This window comes from Odontesthes bonariensis, chromosome 11, assembly GCF_027942865.1.
Source record: "Odontesthes bonariensis isolate fOdoBon6 chromosome 11, fOdoBon6.hap1, whole genome shotgun sequence".
NCBI classification, from domain to species: Eukaryota; Metazoa; Chordata; class Actinopteri; order Atheriniformes; family Atherinopsidae; genus Odontesthes; species Odontesthes bonariensis.
The window spans coordinates 23,079,505-23,098,201 of record NC_134516.1 but is presented as its reverse complement, the minus strand read 5'-3'; the positions used below and the strand labels follow the sequence as shown (position 1 = coordinate 23,098,201).

Here is an 18,697-nt window from a genome sequence, read left to right as displayed (position 1 = left end):
AAAGTGGGGCAGTTTCTCCACTCTCTGTCCATCATTCACAAGCTCACACACAGTTAAAACAGGATCTTACTGCAATGCGAAGCAGGGCGGCTTTGACGGCGGCCCATCGGTCCTGCCGTCGATCGATGACCAGGATGAAACCCACTCCTGATGCTGCAACGCTGCAGGAGAGAAGCACACGCTGTTATCATCACAAAACCACTCTTCTGGGTTTATGTGTGTCTATTAGATAAGGGGAGGGCGTGTACTGTTTAAGTCGACATCTTGCAAGTGTTAGGTCTAGACAAAAGATCAAAACACGTGAAAACAGAGGGGGCCTTTATGCCGCATGTGGGACTGTGTGTCCTGCATGGCAATGGACTCTATGTACAGGAGCCCACTTGCAAGATCAAATTACACACTCGTGCTCTTGTAAGTCTCTAAAAGATATCCTAATAAGCACAGTAAGCTTGAAAAAAACCTTCAAATGTATCTTCATCACTCTTTACTCTGATCTCGGGGGATGCGGCAGGTACTGTTGTGTAATTTTCAGTAGAGTTCATAGGATATAAACACCTTAAAAGCTAATTTTTACTCCACATGAGGACATTTTTCATGCCTGAAAGAGCACATATTAAAGCTTTCACTGACTGACACCGCTTCGGATCACTATTAGCTGAACGTCTTCAGTGTCTTTATTTGAAATTCTGATTGGATACATGTTCAGTGATTCAAAAGCAGTGCGAATAAAGGTTAAAATGTTGCTGATGTGTCCGCAGTCATCATTTGTCATCTGCAATAATTAGGATTGCCATGGCAACCTTGGCTCTGCATCAATGTGTTTGTGAAAAACCTGCCATTCATTCCACAGGCAGGGCCATATGTAGCAGCCTCATTAAGCTAATGTTTGTGCATAGGTGTGTGTGTGTGTGTGTGTGTGTGTGTGTGTTGGGGGGTGCAGCATTTTCAGCAAAGGTCCGGTTGGACAAACTGACATAACACCTAAAAATACTGAGGCTCAATATTCAAGAACAAAACGCACACACACACACACACACACACAGAGAGAGACTGTGAGCCCAGCACAGAAATACTGCTGAGCTTGCCCATCCGGGCGTCATTATATGCCAATTTTCATCATTGCACACATCCACACAGAGACGCTAAGATGATGTACCGAGCGAATGCTGCAACAGCAGATCCTCAATCCATCTCTACTGGAAAAAAATATCCAAACCACGTGACTGAATAATTGAGGAAAATCTTGATATTCCAGGATAGAAAAAACAAATGCAAAAAATCCCTCAATGTTCCAGTGTTATCCAAAAAGAATCCTTAAATCTCCCTTTTTCTGTGTTCATCCAGTGTTTGCGGCTCGCAGATGGAGAGAGGTGACCGTTCCCATCCTTGCGGAGCATCTCCCTCCTCCTTCTGCTCCTCTCTCTGCTCCTCCGCCAGCCACCTCCTGCCAATTACAGCTGAGCTCTGCAGCCTGCTGCTCGCCCATAGCCAATCAGAGCTCAGAGTGCAGCTGAGTGGCAGCATGGTGCAAGTAGCTGGTGGGGAGAGAGGGAGGGGACTCAGAGGGTTGGGGGGTGGGGGGGTGTTATATATAAAAGGTGATGAGCTACACAAAAAAAAAAAAGCCGCCATGACCCACTCATATGGATTTACAGATGCATCCTCATGCTTTCTCGTCCCCTTAATTTTGTATGGGAGAGCGTGCTTGTGTGGGGACAATGTGCTCAGGGATAAAGGAAAGGTGAAAGGAGGGAGGAGAGAGTGATTAGGAATTGAGAGAAAGGAGAAAAATTGAGTGATAAGAACAGATAGATGAGAGGAGGTGGGGATTAACTACCAATAGAGCCTCAAACAAAAACCAAAACCTTTTGTTTCAGAAGGGTCACTGCAGCATTTATGAGAAAAAATATTTGCAAATTGCGTCTATATTCCATTTATATTTACTTGAAGATCAGAACATTTTCAATGGGAATAATAAAGTCTTAATTCTTCTTTAACAGGCTCAATTCTTTTTTATTGTCTTAAAATCTTTCATTCCCATTTAAATTAATTTCTTTCAATCTTTTATGGCTCTATCCTTGTGTCCCTTTAGTATTGTACTGGCATCTGTTGGCACCACGTGGTATTACACCTCACTTCACTTCCCAGACCAAAGGACACTTTGGAAAACGAGCATGAGCAGATGGGTTTGTGTGTGACACTGACCTGGGGACACTTGTGAGGTAGCCGAGCACATTTTGGACTTCTCCTTCCTCGAGCTCATTGAAAGCCGGGAACTCTGGGAAGATGACGATGGGGCTGCCGTTCATCCCGCGACCCCCTAGAGACACAGAGGTCAGGGAACAGTTCACAGGGTCAGGGTTACAATCAGGCTTGGTGTCAACCTGGTGCTGTGGATTATCCATTGACCTGCTGACAGCTGGAGGGATAATATTGACTTCTTAACCGTCTCTGAATCCTAATTCTAACAAGTCACCAGGATAATGTAAGAAACATTATGCAGTAGATGTAGGTGTATCAGTTCCTGATCATTCATCTTGAGTTACTCTTCTTTGACTTAATTGTTATTTTTGTATTATTTTTCTGTGGGGAAAAAACTTGGGATTATAGACTCAAATAACAAAACAGAGCGACATGACCACAGTGTACAAGTTAACTGGCCCAAACCTGACTTTTTACTTGGATAAAAATCCCATCACATACTGACCCCATACCCATAGTTGAAAACTCACTCTAGATCTGATTCATAATGGCAGAAAAATATTCTCAATACAAGTATCTCCGCTATAAAACCAAAAGGGTCCAAACACATGTAATCACAAACTTGGCCTCGTCTTTCTCTGGTGGGTCAAGTTGCACAGTACATGATTGCTGCCATGAATTATTCACTGAGCAGCCATGATTGTCATGGTAACCCAACACATGGTCCTACGTGTATGCTTATGTTGCCTTGTGTGCTTTTCTGTGCAAGTGGTTGGTCATGACTGTCTGTGTGTCTCCTGTCTGGGTTCAGCAGAAAAGCTGAAAAGAAAAAGCTACAAAATATGAAAAAAGTTCCACCCCTTTATGGTGGAACCTGCCCAATCAAAGCCTTCTACAACCTGGCGCTGTCTTTGTTACTAACATGTGCGCCAAAGCAAATAAAGTATTATAAGATATCCAAACAACTTAAAATAAAATCTTTCAAATGGATTTAAATTAATTCTTTACATTTAAATCCAATACTGGTCACTCCGGTGAATTCAGACAGAAGCAAAAACAATTCTCAAAGAAGAGCTTCCGTCCAAAATGAGCATCAGAGCAAAACTACAGGATTCCAGATGCATAAATTATGTGTATGCACAAAAATCATGCATATCACTGGTGGTTCGAAAGGACGAATGTGCACTTAATATAAAGCAAAACCGACAATTTTACTATAACAGGATAGAAACACGTGTTTTTCTCATTATGTACTCTTACTTAATTGCGGGTGCTATAAAAAGCTGCAGCTCTGCGTCACTGTCATGAGTCAGGATGACTGTGGAAGACCGTGATAATGAGACTTTAAAAAGATGAACAGGGATTTATAAATCATTGTGATTTTCTGCCACAACGCTGGCTCATAAATTGCTTTTGGTTACCAAAGGCTGTATAAGAACACAGCCCACATCCTGTGATTTATCTGAACGTTTCTCTCTGCCTCCCTCCTGATCATCTCCAAGACAGGCTGTGTACTGTAAATGCTTTAATCTGTTGAAGATTAGGCCGGGTTGGCCGGTCCTCCACCTGTAGCCCTGACATGATGCCCTGTGGGAACTGATGCATGTTTTGGCCTCTCATTTGGAATCTGACCACTTCTTCTTCTTTTTTTTTTTTTTTTAAATCTCTGAAGGGTTGTTTGCTCTGATCTTACATGGCTGGCTCAAAATAAAACAGATGTACTTGCGACCCAAACAATTAGGCTAGTGGCTGCTTCTATGCATGGCTTAAAATGGGAGAGGAATTCAAAGGATTACATTTTCACAATGATGTAGATTTATAGAGGAGAACCACACGTACGCACAAATTCATAAATCTGCACAATTTTGTGCATTTGCGCCCTGCCCTTTGGGAATAATGTTCTTTGGACAGAAGAACGCAACAGACATTTCTGGGATAGCAACAGCTTTTCAGGGAATGAATCTCATACTGACTATGAAGCACAGCAGTGGAAGTGTTATGATTTAAGGTTGCTTCATTCCTGCAGGAGACGGGAAGCTTAACTACATTAATTCAATTAGGGTTTCTGTGTCATACAGTGTCAATAAATGTTTGAAGATAGTTTGAGGTGCTCTGACTTAAGGCTGACGTTGAACCAGAAGTGGACCTTTCAAAAGGATGATGAGCATCAGCAAAAATCCACATACTATCATCTTTCTTCACAAGACTAGTAATTTTGATAGGTTTTCTAGTAAACAACTGGTTTTATTAGGTTAAGACTGAAGCTCAAACCAAGGAGACACTTGAATTTTTTTCTTTTATGACAAAAATATCCAGACTAACGCATCCAAAAACAGAAAAAAAATCTCCAAAGACCCACAGCCTTTCAAGCAGTGCCTTTTAAGTCTCTGCACTTAGACGTGAAGCTATTTCCGGAGTCTAGATGACAAATCTGTGTTGGATGTCCTTTTAGTTGTCTTTTCACACAATTTTATTATTTCATTTCTTTACCATTCCTCCATTTCTTTTTTAAAAACTCAGAAAATCAAACATTAGGCCAACATTTCAACAGATTTATCCTGACTTCTGATAGGACAAGGCTGCACGGAAACAATGACTCATCTTGAGTTTCACCACTTTACTTTAGGCAAACAAACATGATTATTTCAAAAAGTTTCACTGTTTTACTTATTAGGATTTATTGCATCAATCAATGTATTTTTATATTTTTTTGGAGTTCAGTTAAATTGTTCAATCTGCTTAAATACGTGACTTCAGCCCTGGTTAAAGCTGTGCATGACCTGTGCTCAGGGGAGAAACAAATCAACCAACCTGGCAAGATGGCAAACTGTTTCTGAAGTTCAGATCCAATTTCAGCTGCACACAGAGGAACATCTTCTCTCTGTAGGATGTCATCTGGACAGAGAGATAGAGAGAAATATTAGAATGCACACAGAAATATCCTTTTCACTCATATGCATAATATACAGCTGCTGGAGTTGTTGGAAGCTCTCTCGCTGTTACACGCAGCTGATTGCACTTTGAAGGTCAGAGCTGAGCACTGTCAACTGAAGCAAATGGAAAGTAAATGTGTAATTTATTCTGTTGGATGAAGAGGCCGGGCAAACATTAAGAAGGTCAGATTATTTGAGACCACAAAATATGAGAAAGATGCACAAGAAATCATACAGCAGGGAGCGCTCTGGCCACATTCTGATAGGAAGTCAATAATCCATCATAACCCGCTCGGTCTTTAGCACTCATAGGTCTAATTCATCAGCAACTACTTTTGTACTCTCGTTGTTGTATCAAACAGAAATCGAGACTATATTGATATTCTGGACTGATAAACTCTATATTTTTCTTGAATAAATGTTTAGCCTCCTCTGGTATAAACAATGGGAGAGGGATAGGAAGTAGGTGTAAAAGGAAGTATGGCAAAGGGAGAAATGAGCGGAGCAGAAAGGGAATATGGGGTGAAAGTGGGATAGAGAGTGGATGAAGTAAACCGCATTTGGATTTCCTCTTCTCTCTGGTCTAGCTGGATTACAGTAATCTCATTTAGCCCGCTCAGACATGGAGGCAGAGAAAAAGCATCCCCTCCCCTTTCATTTGTTTGCCATGTGTGACCCATGCATGCCAAACAAAAGCACTGGTCCGTCAATAGTGTACAATCATATGTGTATCTGTGAATATAAACTGAGAACGTCTCATCTTTGTGTGCATGACGGAGGCTCACAATGAGGCGTTTGTGCATGTGGACAAAGGCTGGCACTGACAGCCGTGTGAGCGAGTGTGGCAAGGTTTCCAGACACAGTGGTGGGACTGCCAGAAAGAGACATTAATTATCATGTAAGTGCAAACCAAACAAACTGTTCACGCTCAAAAGATGAGCCATCCCTTCAAATCATCCCACAGGAGTGATTGTAAGACATACAGTTAAAATCTCACTGAGATTCTCTTGAGTTTCAAAGTCCAAGAGATGTGAGAGTGGGTTCAGTGCAGATTCAAAAGCCCCACAACCTTCTCTGTAACTAAGCACAGCCGAAATCTTATTTCTTATTGCAATCACAGACAGATTGTGAGGTGACAGGCCCCTGGACAAAGACTTGGAAAAAGATGTGTTGAGAGTCTTTTGGTGGTTGTTTTGTATCTATTTGAAGCTAATGCACCTCTTCGGGACACTCTTTAAAGTCATTTAATGTCAATTTGCAGTCATTAGGTCTTGTTCTGTAGTCACTATTAGCCTCCTTCTTATAATTGTCTTTCTGTGGTAATTTTGTATCTCTTTTTTTGAACATTGTGCTCATTTTGCATATATCTATGGAAATTTTTTTGTCCCTTTGTGTTCAGTTTGCATACATTTTTGGTCATTTTAAGTAACGAGATGTTTCTTTGCAGGGATTCGGCTTTCTTTTGTGGTAATTTGTCATTTTGCATCTCTTACGGTTTATTTTTCAAAATTTCTTCATGGTTGATGCGAGTTTCTCCGACCAAATTGTGCATCCTTGTGGACATCTGCTTTTTTGTCACTTCTCATCTCTGTGGAGACTAATTTCATATCTCTTTTCAGCCAATATGTGCTACTTTGTGGTTTTACGCATTTGCTGTAATTTTGCTTCTTTGTCCGGTCAATTTTGCATCTCTTTGTCATTTTTGATTGATTTCTGTCTGTAAATGTTTATAATGCTGGTTAAGCAGAACTCAGACTGGATTCACAATAATAAAGACTTGCCGGACATTTCCTCTGTGTGACTGGCCTTACTTGAAACCTGTTAAAATCCAGCATTAACAAAGGCTAAGTAAGTCCACAGTCACACTAGCCGCTACCTAACGCTACTTGACTTATAGCAACAAATACAAGGCTGACATATTTAGCAAATCCAGTGTTTGTCATCTAAGTTCAGCGTGTGCCCCAAACTAGTGTAAAGCCTTTCAAGGGATCATGCAGCTTGCATACTCCATCATAAATGTTATTTTTCAGGCACTATTATCCACAAACAATGGATGTTATTTCTCTATTTCATCTTGAAAAATGCATATGGCCCATTGACACTTCTGTGCTTCTCTGCAGCTACTCTATATGATGAAGAAACCCATCAGATTAAGAGCTTAGATCTTCAGTAATGCTACATGCAGTGTGTCAGCATACTATTGGCCAGACAGTGACTCATACTACACACTATAAATATAATCTCCAGTCCACACTCAGTGTAGAGCAGCAAGTGTGGGAATGTAAGCAGCTGTTTGCTGAATGTTTGGCATACACTTGGCCCCTGTTTTCAACATGTTCACTATGACGAAGCAAGTGAAACACAAATTATAGTAGTTTTTGGTGACGCATGAGTCCATCGTGGATATGTAAAACACTGTCTGTAACACACACATATGGAGAAAAGGCTGATTAGTCATGGGCAAGGCTCTGGATGTCAGTGAATCATGTTTAGATGCCAGAATACTGATTTTTAAGAGACCATTAAAGAAAGGACTGAGTCAAATTCTGGACAAATAATACTGACTGAAACCATAGATTGATTATGATCTATAAGTAATACAAAGAAAAGTGAAAAACTGTGTCAGCAAATGGGTCAAAAACGGATGCATGTCAAGATAAAAGAAAGAAAAATGGGAAGAGGAAAGACTAAAGGAAAGGATCTAGAGGCAGGTGGACGCAGGTTCTAGGTGGATAAACAACTCCAGCAAAAGCAGCTACACAGAGAGGAAAAGGTGGAAGAGAGGGGTTGCCTTGCAGTGCAGCGAATTATGAAAAGTTCCTTCCTGTAAAGATAAGCCAAGGAGAAAGCTGATAAATGTTCACTTGGATATTTTATGATTAACATTAGTGGACATCTGATACATTTGAGGCAGACTGTGTGTGAGCAAGTGTGGTGCCACATGTCACACATGTGTGTAAGCTGAGCTCAGTGGGGCAGCTGTCAGTTCAGAGTGTCAAGCGTAAGCTCTGACTAAGACCCCGACTTTGGATCACAGCCAGACATGTACAGTAGTCTTTGACACTGGATACATTTATGTGCGTGGGAGTAAGACAAAGAGAAAAAAAAGGCAGAATAAAATTATTCTAGGAAATGCAACAAGCCAACTTATAAGTCACAATACAAACCGTACGTGTTAAATCAGCAGACATTCATCTTTGCAGCTGAATGTCAGAATTAAACCATTATAATGTAAACTTTGCCCAAGCGATTTAAATACAGTAAGCATATATTGAGACTGCTATTTCAGAAAGTCTAACAAAAAAATCCTTCATGAAGCATTTTGGTTTTAAGTAAAAAAAAAAAAAGAAATAAAAAAAAGACAGGGCCGCAGAATATTAAGACAGCATATGAATAATATAGGACATTGTTTATGTTATTTATTATGTTATAACAAATTATTCACAAAATAAATATTTGGAAGAACTCAAAACTTCGTGTAGGGATTGAAAACAAAATAGAAAAGAAAAAAACGGAACTAACGATACACATGATAAAAATGAAGAACAACTATTTCATTAAGCTGAAAGAAACTGCACGGTGCTCATAGTTATACGAGTGAATGCTGCAGATATATCAGACATGCAGGCGTCGAGCAGCTTTTCACCGCTGCTGCTGCCCTAAAACTGTGCTTTGTCCCCAATGGAATGAATGAAATTAAACTATGGCAGGGCTGCAAGTAAACCCTTTTACCCACCAAACAACACACACACACACACACACACACACACACCAGAAGTGGGGCAATGCTGCCAAACACAAATAGTGATTATGGGGGGCCTAGAAAGAATTTCCCCCCACCTCCTAGCACCCTTCCCCCAGACTCTGACACCCCTTCCCCAGTTCATTCATCCTTTTTTCTCAAAGGCTTGGCTGAGGAATAAAACATGACCAAACAATGTTCACATTAAAAGTAAATACTCCACCATTAAACTCTTTTCTGTTATGTTAATCTCAGCTGCCCATAATCATCTGGATCCTGCTGTTAAATTAAAGTGATAGTTACTCTGAGTTATGTCTCAGCATAAGCAGGTACATGTGTGCTAACTTACATACATCATTTTACATTTATATACCATACGAGAGGGATTCCACTACACATTTCAGGGAACCAAACAGGGCCATCTCACATGGAGTGTCTCTTGCTGAATTCCCAATTATGTGCATCTTTGACAAAACAAGCCCTGGGTTTAAAGGGGTGAAAGGGTAGTGAAGAGGTGGAGGAGGGGAAGAGGGGTAAATGATGCAGTCAAGGGGAGGAAAAAAAAAGAGAGTAGAGGTGCTCTCATCTCAATGAGATGAAATGGAGGACAGGGTTTCTTTACACATGCCTACATATTTAATGCGTTGGCCCGGCAGTTGCTGATACTGTGGATGCGATCTCTCTGTGGTCAGGAGCAACACCACACTATCTAACCCCGGTGGCATTTTTTCACTATTTCATTCTAAGGCTGGACAGTGTTGTTGTCATATCTTAGATCAAATGCAGTCACAAGATCAGTGGACAGTAAAAAAAAAAAAAACCTTTGGGCTTGTTAAAGTCTTCTGAACATTACTAAAACTGTTAACATCCACCACAGTTTCAGATCATCATCTTCTTCCTTCAATAATCAAACACTTGCTGTAGTTTGTCTCATGCACAACACATCACATGCATTACAGACACTCACCCTTTATGTCACGCTGTAACACGCCAGGTACCCTTTAACATCTGGGGCAACTGTTAAGAGAGGGTGTATTCCAATCCAAACCATCCATTCCTATCCGAGTAAATATGGCCTCAAACAAATAGTTATTTCGATTTGTTTCATAGTTATTTCTTTAGACAGAGGTAGTCCCAAAACAACAATTTGCAAGCGTTAATTCTATTTCTATGTTTTCTGATGACAATCTTATCTAGATTTCTAAACTGGGATGAAATGCACCGAAGATTTAATTCCATTAAATGAAACACTGCAGCCTAAAACAGAAGAATGTTCACGTCTGTGTTAACACATGCTTGACAGTATAATTTTGTTAGTCAGCTTCAAGAGGAAGACCTAATTACAGGCACCGTTGTTCCTTCAAGCCCCCCAGTGTGTGTGTGTGTGTGTGTGTGCCTTTATTTTCCACCAACACTCCTTTATAATGTTATTGCATAAATTCTCCATTTGCAAAACAAGACAAACTTCAGGTATGTCAACAATTAGAGGTGGATGACAGGAAACTGCTCATTTGAGACTTATAAAAAGGGGATTGTTGTCAGTGTCTATTATTCTCACACGTCATCCTCCTTTGTGCCCCCAAGTCATGTTCCTACAGGTTTTCATTGCCAAACACACATTGTCGGTTCAAATACGACAAACAGCTGTTCTCTGCTTGTTAATGGCCGCCGGTGATGGGGGGCTGGTCAAAGTTCAAAGCTGCAGCAAGCTGGCGAGCTGTCTGATGTTCGCTCAAACACGCACATGAGCACACACACAGGACCCTGACTGTGAATTAGGCAAACAACAACAAGCCTGACATGGCTGACCACACAGAGATGACCTAATCAACATGGTCCACGGAGAGTCCACAGTTGATTTCTAATTAAAAAATTTGTCTTGTGAGCCAATATTTCAGCATCAAAGAGGTCCGATTTAAATTAAATTTACAGAGATATGTGCTCCTCCAACACCATTTTAGTGGAACCATTACTGATACAAGTTACTGAGTTAGTGATGATTTCACTGATAGCTTGAAGATTTGATCTTAAAGTGGGACAAAGACGTATGAAATACATGCAACAAAAAACGCACAAATTTCTTGGTTGAAACGGTTACAAGAGTTCAACCTCACATCAGTAACTTCTGATCTAGATTTCAGGTGTGCATCCTGGATTTCCTGCACAGCATCAGAACAGCAAAAAACCTTGTAAAAGACGCTGTCCAACACTCAGGCTTCGCTGAGGCCTCGAGCTCATCATCTGCTGCTCTGGTATGCACCAAATGGAAAGGAGCAACTTGGAATGTAGACTCTACAGCACAAGGCTGGAGAAACGAGGTGTGTGTGTGTGTGTTTGGTGAGGGTGTGGTGGAGGGTTAAAAGTACCCTTGTTGGTATCAAATGCCGACAGAGACACAGCCAACTATGAGTTAGTTTTTCATGCAGCGAAGCAACGGTGTGCCTGCTAGTCTGCAGACAAGCGTGCGTGTTCCTATGTTCGCACTTGTGTGAGGGAATCCAAGCCCTATTTATCTGGCATTAAAGTCTGGGTTTACCAAAGCTCCATCTGTCGTGCGGTGCAGCATCACACACGTACAGGACAGTGGCTAGTATGCGCACACACCGTGCCAAATAACAAGTGGGTCACAGGACCAACAGTGGCCTGGAATGTGTGTCTGTGTCTACGTGGGGTTGTGCCCATGCCCCATCCCCGCACCTAAAGCATGAATTAGTGTGGCTCAAGACAGCCGGACAAACATTAAAATATGACTGATGTTCACATGACTTCATGACTGACTGGGTTCCTCTTTGTTTTCTGAAACTGAGGAATATTAATTCAGTCTTTTATTTGATTTTCTGGAAGCACTAAATGATTATGACAAACTGACTTCTGTATATTGACACAATAACGTATATATTAACAGTATATTTCTTATTTTTAAATGGAATAATTCCACTGTGCATCATGCATCCACTTAAATACCTACAAACAATCTCTATATATATACACCTATACACATTTTTCTTACTAAATTCTTTTTAATGTTTAAGTTCCTTATCATATGTCTGTCTAAGAAAGGCCAAGAAGCCAGAAGTGATGCTCTGATTCAGAAAGACAAAATAGTAGTTTCATGCATAGCTCTGTCACTGGCACTGAGCCCTAATCGACTGAATAGATGGTGGCATCATCATCTTGGCAAAACAACACACTACTGTCCCTCTGTCCACAGTCTGCGCCACCGTCACAACACACGCAAATACAATCCCTCTCAGCCTTTGTTGTCATTAAGCAACTGAAGCAAATCTGTTTTCAGACCAGTTGCACAAACTGCCAATTAGTGGAGTTTCAATTATTTCGGAGAACCGACAACTGATTTTTCTGTGTGTACAAATGAATAAACGAACAGCTTTTCAAGTTTGCATTCAGCAATTAAAGGAGATCATCTACTGGATGGGTTAATTGCCTTTAATTGTCTGCTGACGCTAAACAACTTGCTGCTTCAAGTTGTTTGGCAGAAGGGCATGCGGCAAGACTTTCAAGGCAACATATTTCAGTGGGAAGTTTTCTTCAGGTGCATGTTTTATGTAGTTTATTTATGTAGCCTAATCAAGTATTTTTCTAAGACAAATATGAAGTGTAAAATTCAGTATTCAGTAAGAACTGGTTCAGAAGGGAAACAAACTTGCTTGACAGTTCAGTGTGTGAGACCAATGCCGGCTCCTCCGTTCACCTAATACAAAAGTCTCTTTTTTGTGTCCTGTTGTACAAAATAACAATTTTTTTAAAAAGGGACTTTGAATCAAGATCACATTGTGAGACAGTTTGGTGTGAGTCTGTTAGAAGTTCAGCTATTTACCATGAAATTTGGCGAGGAGAAGACAAATGAGCACAGGACACAACAAATTCAACGCTGGACACAATGGACGCCATTCTTCAACTCAAAAACTTTGACATAGTCTCAAAAAAAAAAACACAAAGGGAACTTGAATCATGTAGAAAAAGTCAAATTTTGAGGGTAGCAAAAGGATACCAACACCTGTAAAGGTGCAGTATATCACAATAACAAGGACAATTGTGTTTCTATTTTATATCGAATCACTTAGCTAAATTAATTTTTGTGTTTTTATTACCTTAAAAGAAACCAAATATCTTTTTGTGCAGCAGGTCCTTCTACACGGGAAGGCAGCCACATATGTGCTGCCATCTTTCTCCTAAGGGGACAAACAATACCATGTGCCTTGGGAAAAGCCTTTGCTTTTAAATGCTAGAGTGGCAGCTCAGTTTAGGTGGTGACATTGCCATTGAAGGCATGCAGAAGAAGAGCAAGAAATTTGAGGGTACAGACTTGAGTAAAGGAGGATCATAATTCTTGTGTAATGAAAGGGCAGGCAAGGGCATGTGAATCGTCCTCGTCAAAAGAAGCAAAAGCACAAAGAGGGGAAGTGAATTTGGAAAAGAAAAAGGCAGAAACAAGAACAAACATCAAGCAGCTCCGATTGATCCTTGACAGGTAATCTAGCCTACCAATATACATGCAGTTTGTTGCTATACAGTGCGTGGACAGCATGTAAGGGGGTTGCTATCACCACTTTGACCTCAAGATGTCAATAACTGTCACGCACTCTTACTTTTGAGTGGATCGGTTGATAGTTTCAATAAAAAGTTGTTGTTTTCAAGGGACATCCTAAAAAACCGTGAACTGTCTGCCAGACAATAGTTTCCTTGTATTTCTGCAGCAAAAACAGGCAAAAACAGCTAACGGTCCCTGAGGCAAATGTGAATCATCAGTAGCTTTCAGAGGTGCTGGTGCCTCATGTGAAGTTTCCCCACCCCGAGGCCACAAACTTTGATAACAGTCAAAATGTTGTCCTGAGTTTCTACCTGCCCCTAAGGCAAAGGCATGCTGCGGACCTGTGATCTCTTATGGGTATTTCTCTCACAAGGAACTCCCAAATCCACTGGGAGCTAGTGAGAGATCTGTGGGGGAAGTCACTGGACTACAAAGCACATGCTCACAATCCTGTGGGTTTAAATCCAGGTCCTCCTCCCTTCCTCTCTCTCTACCATTAGAGGGGAAAAAAAACAGACAGTAATAGCTCAACTGAGAGCAAAACCAGCAGATATAACAGCAGCCTTATTTTAGCTGCCTCTGGCCATCGCTACCAGTCATTACAGTACACGGTACAAAGAACATGAAACCTAAGAGAGGCCGAGTGGGGAGGAAAAAATGGAAAAGACATACAAAGAGAGAAAGAGAGGGAGGCAGCCAATAAGCAAATAATCCAACAGAGCTGTGTTTTCACTTGTCTTGAATGAAACCCATAGCTGCAGGAAAAAACAAACACTACTTTTCTACAAAATGACACCTACCACTGGAATTGATGCCTTATAATACACCTAACGGCCACTGATGTTATCAGATAGAAAGGATTTATTACATCCACATCAAGTAATTTCTCTACAAAGTGCAAAGCCTCGAATGCAGTCAAATGGCTCTTGGCACAACGTGGTGACAGGTTTCTAATGGGCCATAAAATTCAAACAAAAGCAACTCGCAGTCAATTTGCATGGAGAAACTTTTTATATTCCCAGCAGCATGATACTGGCTGGCCCAGAAACTTGATCCGAAGCTGTCGTGATAAAAAGGTCAACCATACTCAACAGAAAGCCATACTTCTTTTCAAAGCTTATTAGGTCATGCTGAAAAACATTTGCTGCATGCTCTCCCAGCAGAGCTTTTTTGAGATTGCAGATTCTTTTATTTCACTGAAGTCATTAAACATTTCTGCTTCCTTTTGACCAAGAACAGCAGACATAGACAGGAAATGTGTATTCATCTTAAGGGGGTTTGAGGTAACCTTACTGGCAGTGTGGTCCCTGAAAGAGCTTTTTTTCCACACAGGGAAGGTGTATTGCTTTTAAGAAGCAGTTCCCCCTTTTAAATCCATCACCTGCAAATTACTTTGGGTACCAACTTCCCTTCCATTTCATCAATCATGCCGATATTAGACTCTGCGAGAAAATTTTGCACAGACACAAAGTCTCTGTGGTTTAAAAGAGTGACAGAAGTTGGCATTCAGAGTGGCGGTGCATGACGTAAGTAGCAGAACTTTTGCCTTTTAGATCACGCTTTGAATCCCTTGTGAGTTCAGTACAAGAAACTTGTGCTGAACTCATCAGAACTACTTGGTTAGTGTTTGGAAAAAGATCCTGCTTTGTGTTAATGCACGTTGAAAATGACACTAAAAGAGGTACCCAGTGCGGTACAATCTGTGGCAAAGAGCTGAATGGAGTTGATTACCATGACAAATGTTTTTTTGATTGATTGTGTTTTGGTTTTGCATCATCCTTTTCCTCCTTAAGGAATCGATACAGATTTAAGTGGCTTCATGTTAATTGATTTTGCCCTCCTGTTACAAGTTCTTTGTCTTGTGCAACCGATGCTTCAAATGCAATGCAAACAGGGAGTTTTAACTTCAGATTAGTGTTTATACTGAGGCCCTGACTTGCACACATGGATCCATATCCCATGCTGCCGAATGGAAGCATAGCTGTCAACTTCTAATCCTGACTTGGCAAAAAGCAACAAAAGAAAAAAAAAAAAGAAGGTAGACACGATGGAGCTTGTTACTGTGTTTGTGTGTATGAGCAGGGTTTAAAGACTCATAAGATAACCAACCTCAGCCCATCTGCCAGCAGAGCAAACATGCTAAATTTCTACAACACGAAACTAAACACACCACACTGTACACACACCTGTAAGAGCCCACAGAGGGCCAAGACAAACATGACAATGTCTCGTCTCTATGGATTATTATTAAAAACACTGCAGCTCATGGGTTTGCCATCATTTCTCACCAGAGCAAACAAAAAGGCTGAATAAATGAGACAACTAAAGAACGCACATGCGCGCACACACACACACACACACACACACACACACACAGCAGAGAGGAAAGAAGGGGGAGGAGATGTTGACATTCAAACACTCAAAAGGGTTTTGTCCCAACGTTGCTCCCAACTGACATGAGGAAACCCTCTCTGTTAATGGGAAGAATGTTATTAACATGCCATCAACGTTCTCTTCAGCACTGTACCGAGAAGAGGCCGTCGTCACATTCACACACACCTCACTCCGACCCAGCATCAGGACCTGAGGACAAAGTACACTGTCTGCTTCAGATTGGATTATGCAACTGTTTGATGGATGGTAATGCCTCTAGCAGGAAGAGCATCTTTGTGAATTGAGACAAAATCAATGTGGATAACAAAGTCAGGCCAAGTTGATTCATTTAGTTCATTGATAAAGCCTCACTTGTAAACTGCTTTTAACAAGGTAGAGTTAAACTGGGATGACCCTATGTTGGAGCATGTAAGACGGAACTATCTAACACATTTACTTTGTTCAAACTCAGTGGCCATACTAGATCATTCAATGTCTCTCTTCTTAAATCCCCTTTTCGACCCCCTTAGGAGGATATTTCATGAAATACTGTCAATCTTTCTTAATATCGAAATGTTTTGTTATGTACAATAATCTTAAAATAGATAAATAGATAGATAGATGGATACTTTATTAATCCCCGAGGGAAATTTAAGGATCCAGTAGCTCATACAGACGGGCACAGAATACACAAATCACTGATTACAAATCAGAATACAAAATACAACACTAGTGCAACACAACACACAACCACACTAAACACAGCATACTAACATCACAGATCACAGTTCACATACACAAAACAAGGAATGAACAAAAATGTACAAGAAGAAGAGTGGGATGGTGGCAGATGCAAATGGTAGGGAGGTAAGACAATGTTTGTGTCGGTGTGAGTGCCCCAGGGGGAAGTGATCTTGTGCCGAATAAAGCAATAAAAAGCAGCTAAAAAGCTGAAATCAGCACACACAGAGGAGTTGGATTCTATTACATAGAAAGACTGTAGCGCATTGGGTTTAGTCTCATGACATTTCTTTAACTCATGTTGGATTTGTGTTGAAATTGTGCCCGTTTTGCAAATATTATCACAAGGTAGCCCCACCCAAAGGCAAACCCCGCTTTATCATTCATTTTACTTTACCATTGAGACTGGGACTGAGATTTTAATGAGGTAACAAATTAAGTGAAAAGTACAGGCATTTTCTGTACATCTGGACTTATTTTCACAGGAGTCACCCCCTGTTGGTCATTTAGAAGATCAAGTGTTATCAAGCTAATACAACCTTTCGTTGCTTTTGCCTTTCAAACACTGAATTTTTCACAACATGCAGTGACAAAAAAAAAAACATTCAGAAACATGAAGGCAAAACCAACAATTTACAAGAAAACCTGAAGGTTTAAACTCTCAAATGTTTATCATTTAATGTTTTAAGCTTCTGAAGTGACTGAAAAGCAAAAAACTTGAATGGAAAGTTTCCAGTTTTCTTGAAAACCTTTTGTGAAATGAGGCCTTAGGTGTGAGTGAGTTATGAAACTTCTGCACCGGCTTTATCTTTAAGACCTGGGGGCTACATCCATGGTTTAGACTCAGTCCAAGTTCTCTGCTAAAAGAGTATTTTTCTAAAACTCAAAAATTCTTGAAGTTCTGCAGAGTTCTGCACTTTTTCAACTTGAATTAATGAACAAACACAGCAGCTTCTAAAGAGCAGAAGCGAGGCTGACGTGAACATATAGGGGACAGGCAGAATACACTTTGAGCTTCTCTGCTTTCAGAACTCGCGGCCGCACTGCATGGATACACACGCATAGAAAAACACCTGCAGAATTCTCACAATCTCATCTGTCTTCATAAAATGTATTCACACTCACAAAAAGACACAACACACTACCAGATGAACAAAGTTGCTCTTCTCTCACGTAACTGACAAACAGAAACACACACTCTACCTGTGATCATCTTCAGCTGCAGCCACAGCCTGGTGATATCGTGGCAGAGTTGAGACACTCGGTTCAGACCCATTGTGTTGTCGCTGCATGTATGCCCCCCTTATTCACGTGCACACACACACACACACGGACACATTCATAAATTTAAAACAGACTCACACACGGCCACACATTCTGTCAGAGAACATCCCAGTGGAAGTTCAGGCAGTCCATTCCGCCGCAGCCGAAGACTTCAGCTGCTTACTGAGCTGTCACTGCGCAGCACAACCCCCCCTCAACACACTTACTCACTCATACACACACACCCTCCCTGTATGTGCCAGTCAGGGAGGCGGAGTTTCAGATCGTCAGCCCCTGAGTTCACATTTCAGACTGTTTCCACACACAGACAATGACAACAGAGTCTAGAGTAAAAACTTTAGCTGCAGCCTTTTGTACTGACAGAAACTGAGGTGACAAAAGTGATAATAACTAATACATTATGATAGTCATGGTTACGCAAACAAAGGATTTTTTTTGTTTGTTTTTGTTGTTTGTTTTTTTGCATGTTATACCTTTAAGAAAACTGCAGAATATATGCAAGTTTATATCCATCGGTTAGCCATGCAAAATGAATATGCCTCGCAGTCTTTTCCTCCCATTCTCTTAGAACCCTGATAAGCCAGCTCACACTTCCAAGTGTCAGACATCCCAAATTCTGATCTTAATGACCATTAGGTTCCAAATTGGGATAATGTCAAGTAAACATAACTTCTAATGCATTTACTGTAAACAATTCAAAAGCAAGACTCCTGTTAGCTCTCTCTTTTCTTCTCCCTCTCTCTCAGCTTGCGCTCAACAAGCACACACACAATGCAGATGAAGGCAGCAGATGAAGGCAGCAGGGGGACCCAGCGCACCACATACTGGTGAAAACGTGAACAGACTTTCATGAGTTCAGCTCAGAACAAG

At 40.9% G+C, this 18,697-nt stretch overlaps 1 protein-coding gene across 6 annotated transcripts in view; it reads right to left on the bottom strand.

Moving 5' to 3' along the window:
• mcf2la (mcf.2 cell line derived transforming sequence-like a) overlaps positions 1-18,697 on the bottom strand; it is a 49,815-nt gene that overhangs the window by 20,772 nt on the left and 10,346 nt on the right. For 5 of the 6 annotated variants that reach the window (XM_075477982.1, XM_075477985.1, XM_075477981.1 and 2 more), the window contains exons 2-4: positions 5,014-5,097; positions 2,206-2,320; positions 71-161 (exon numbers count right to left, since the gene is read on the bottom strand). In XM_075477982.1, coding sequence (XP_075334097.1) covers positions 71-161; positions 2,206-2,320; positions 5,014-5,097 — 290 coding nt within the window. Of the gene's footprint in view, positions 1-70; positions 162-2,205; positions 2,321-5,013; positions 5,098-17,746; positions 17,970-18,697 lie in introns of those variants that run through there. The other variant, XM_075477986.1, reaches the window with a different exon arrangement.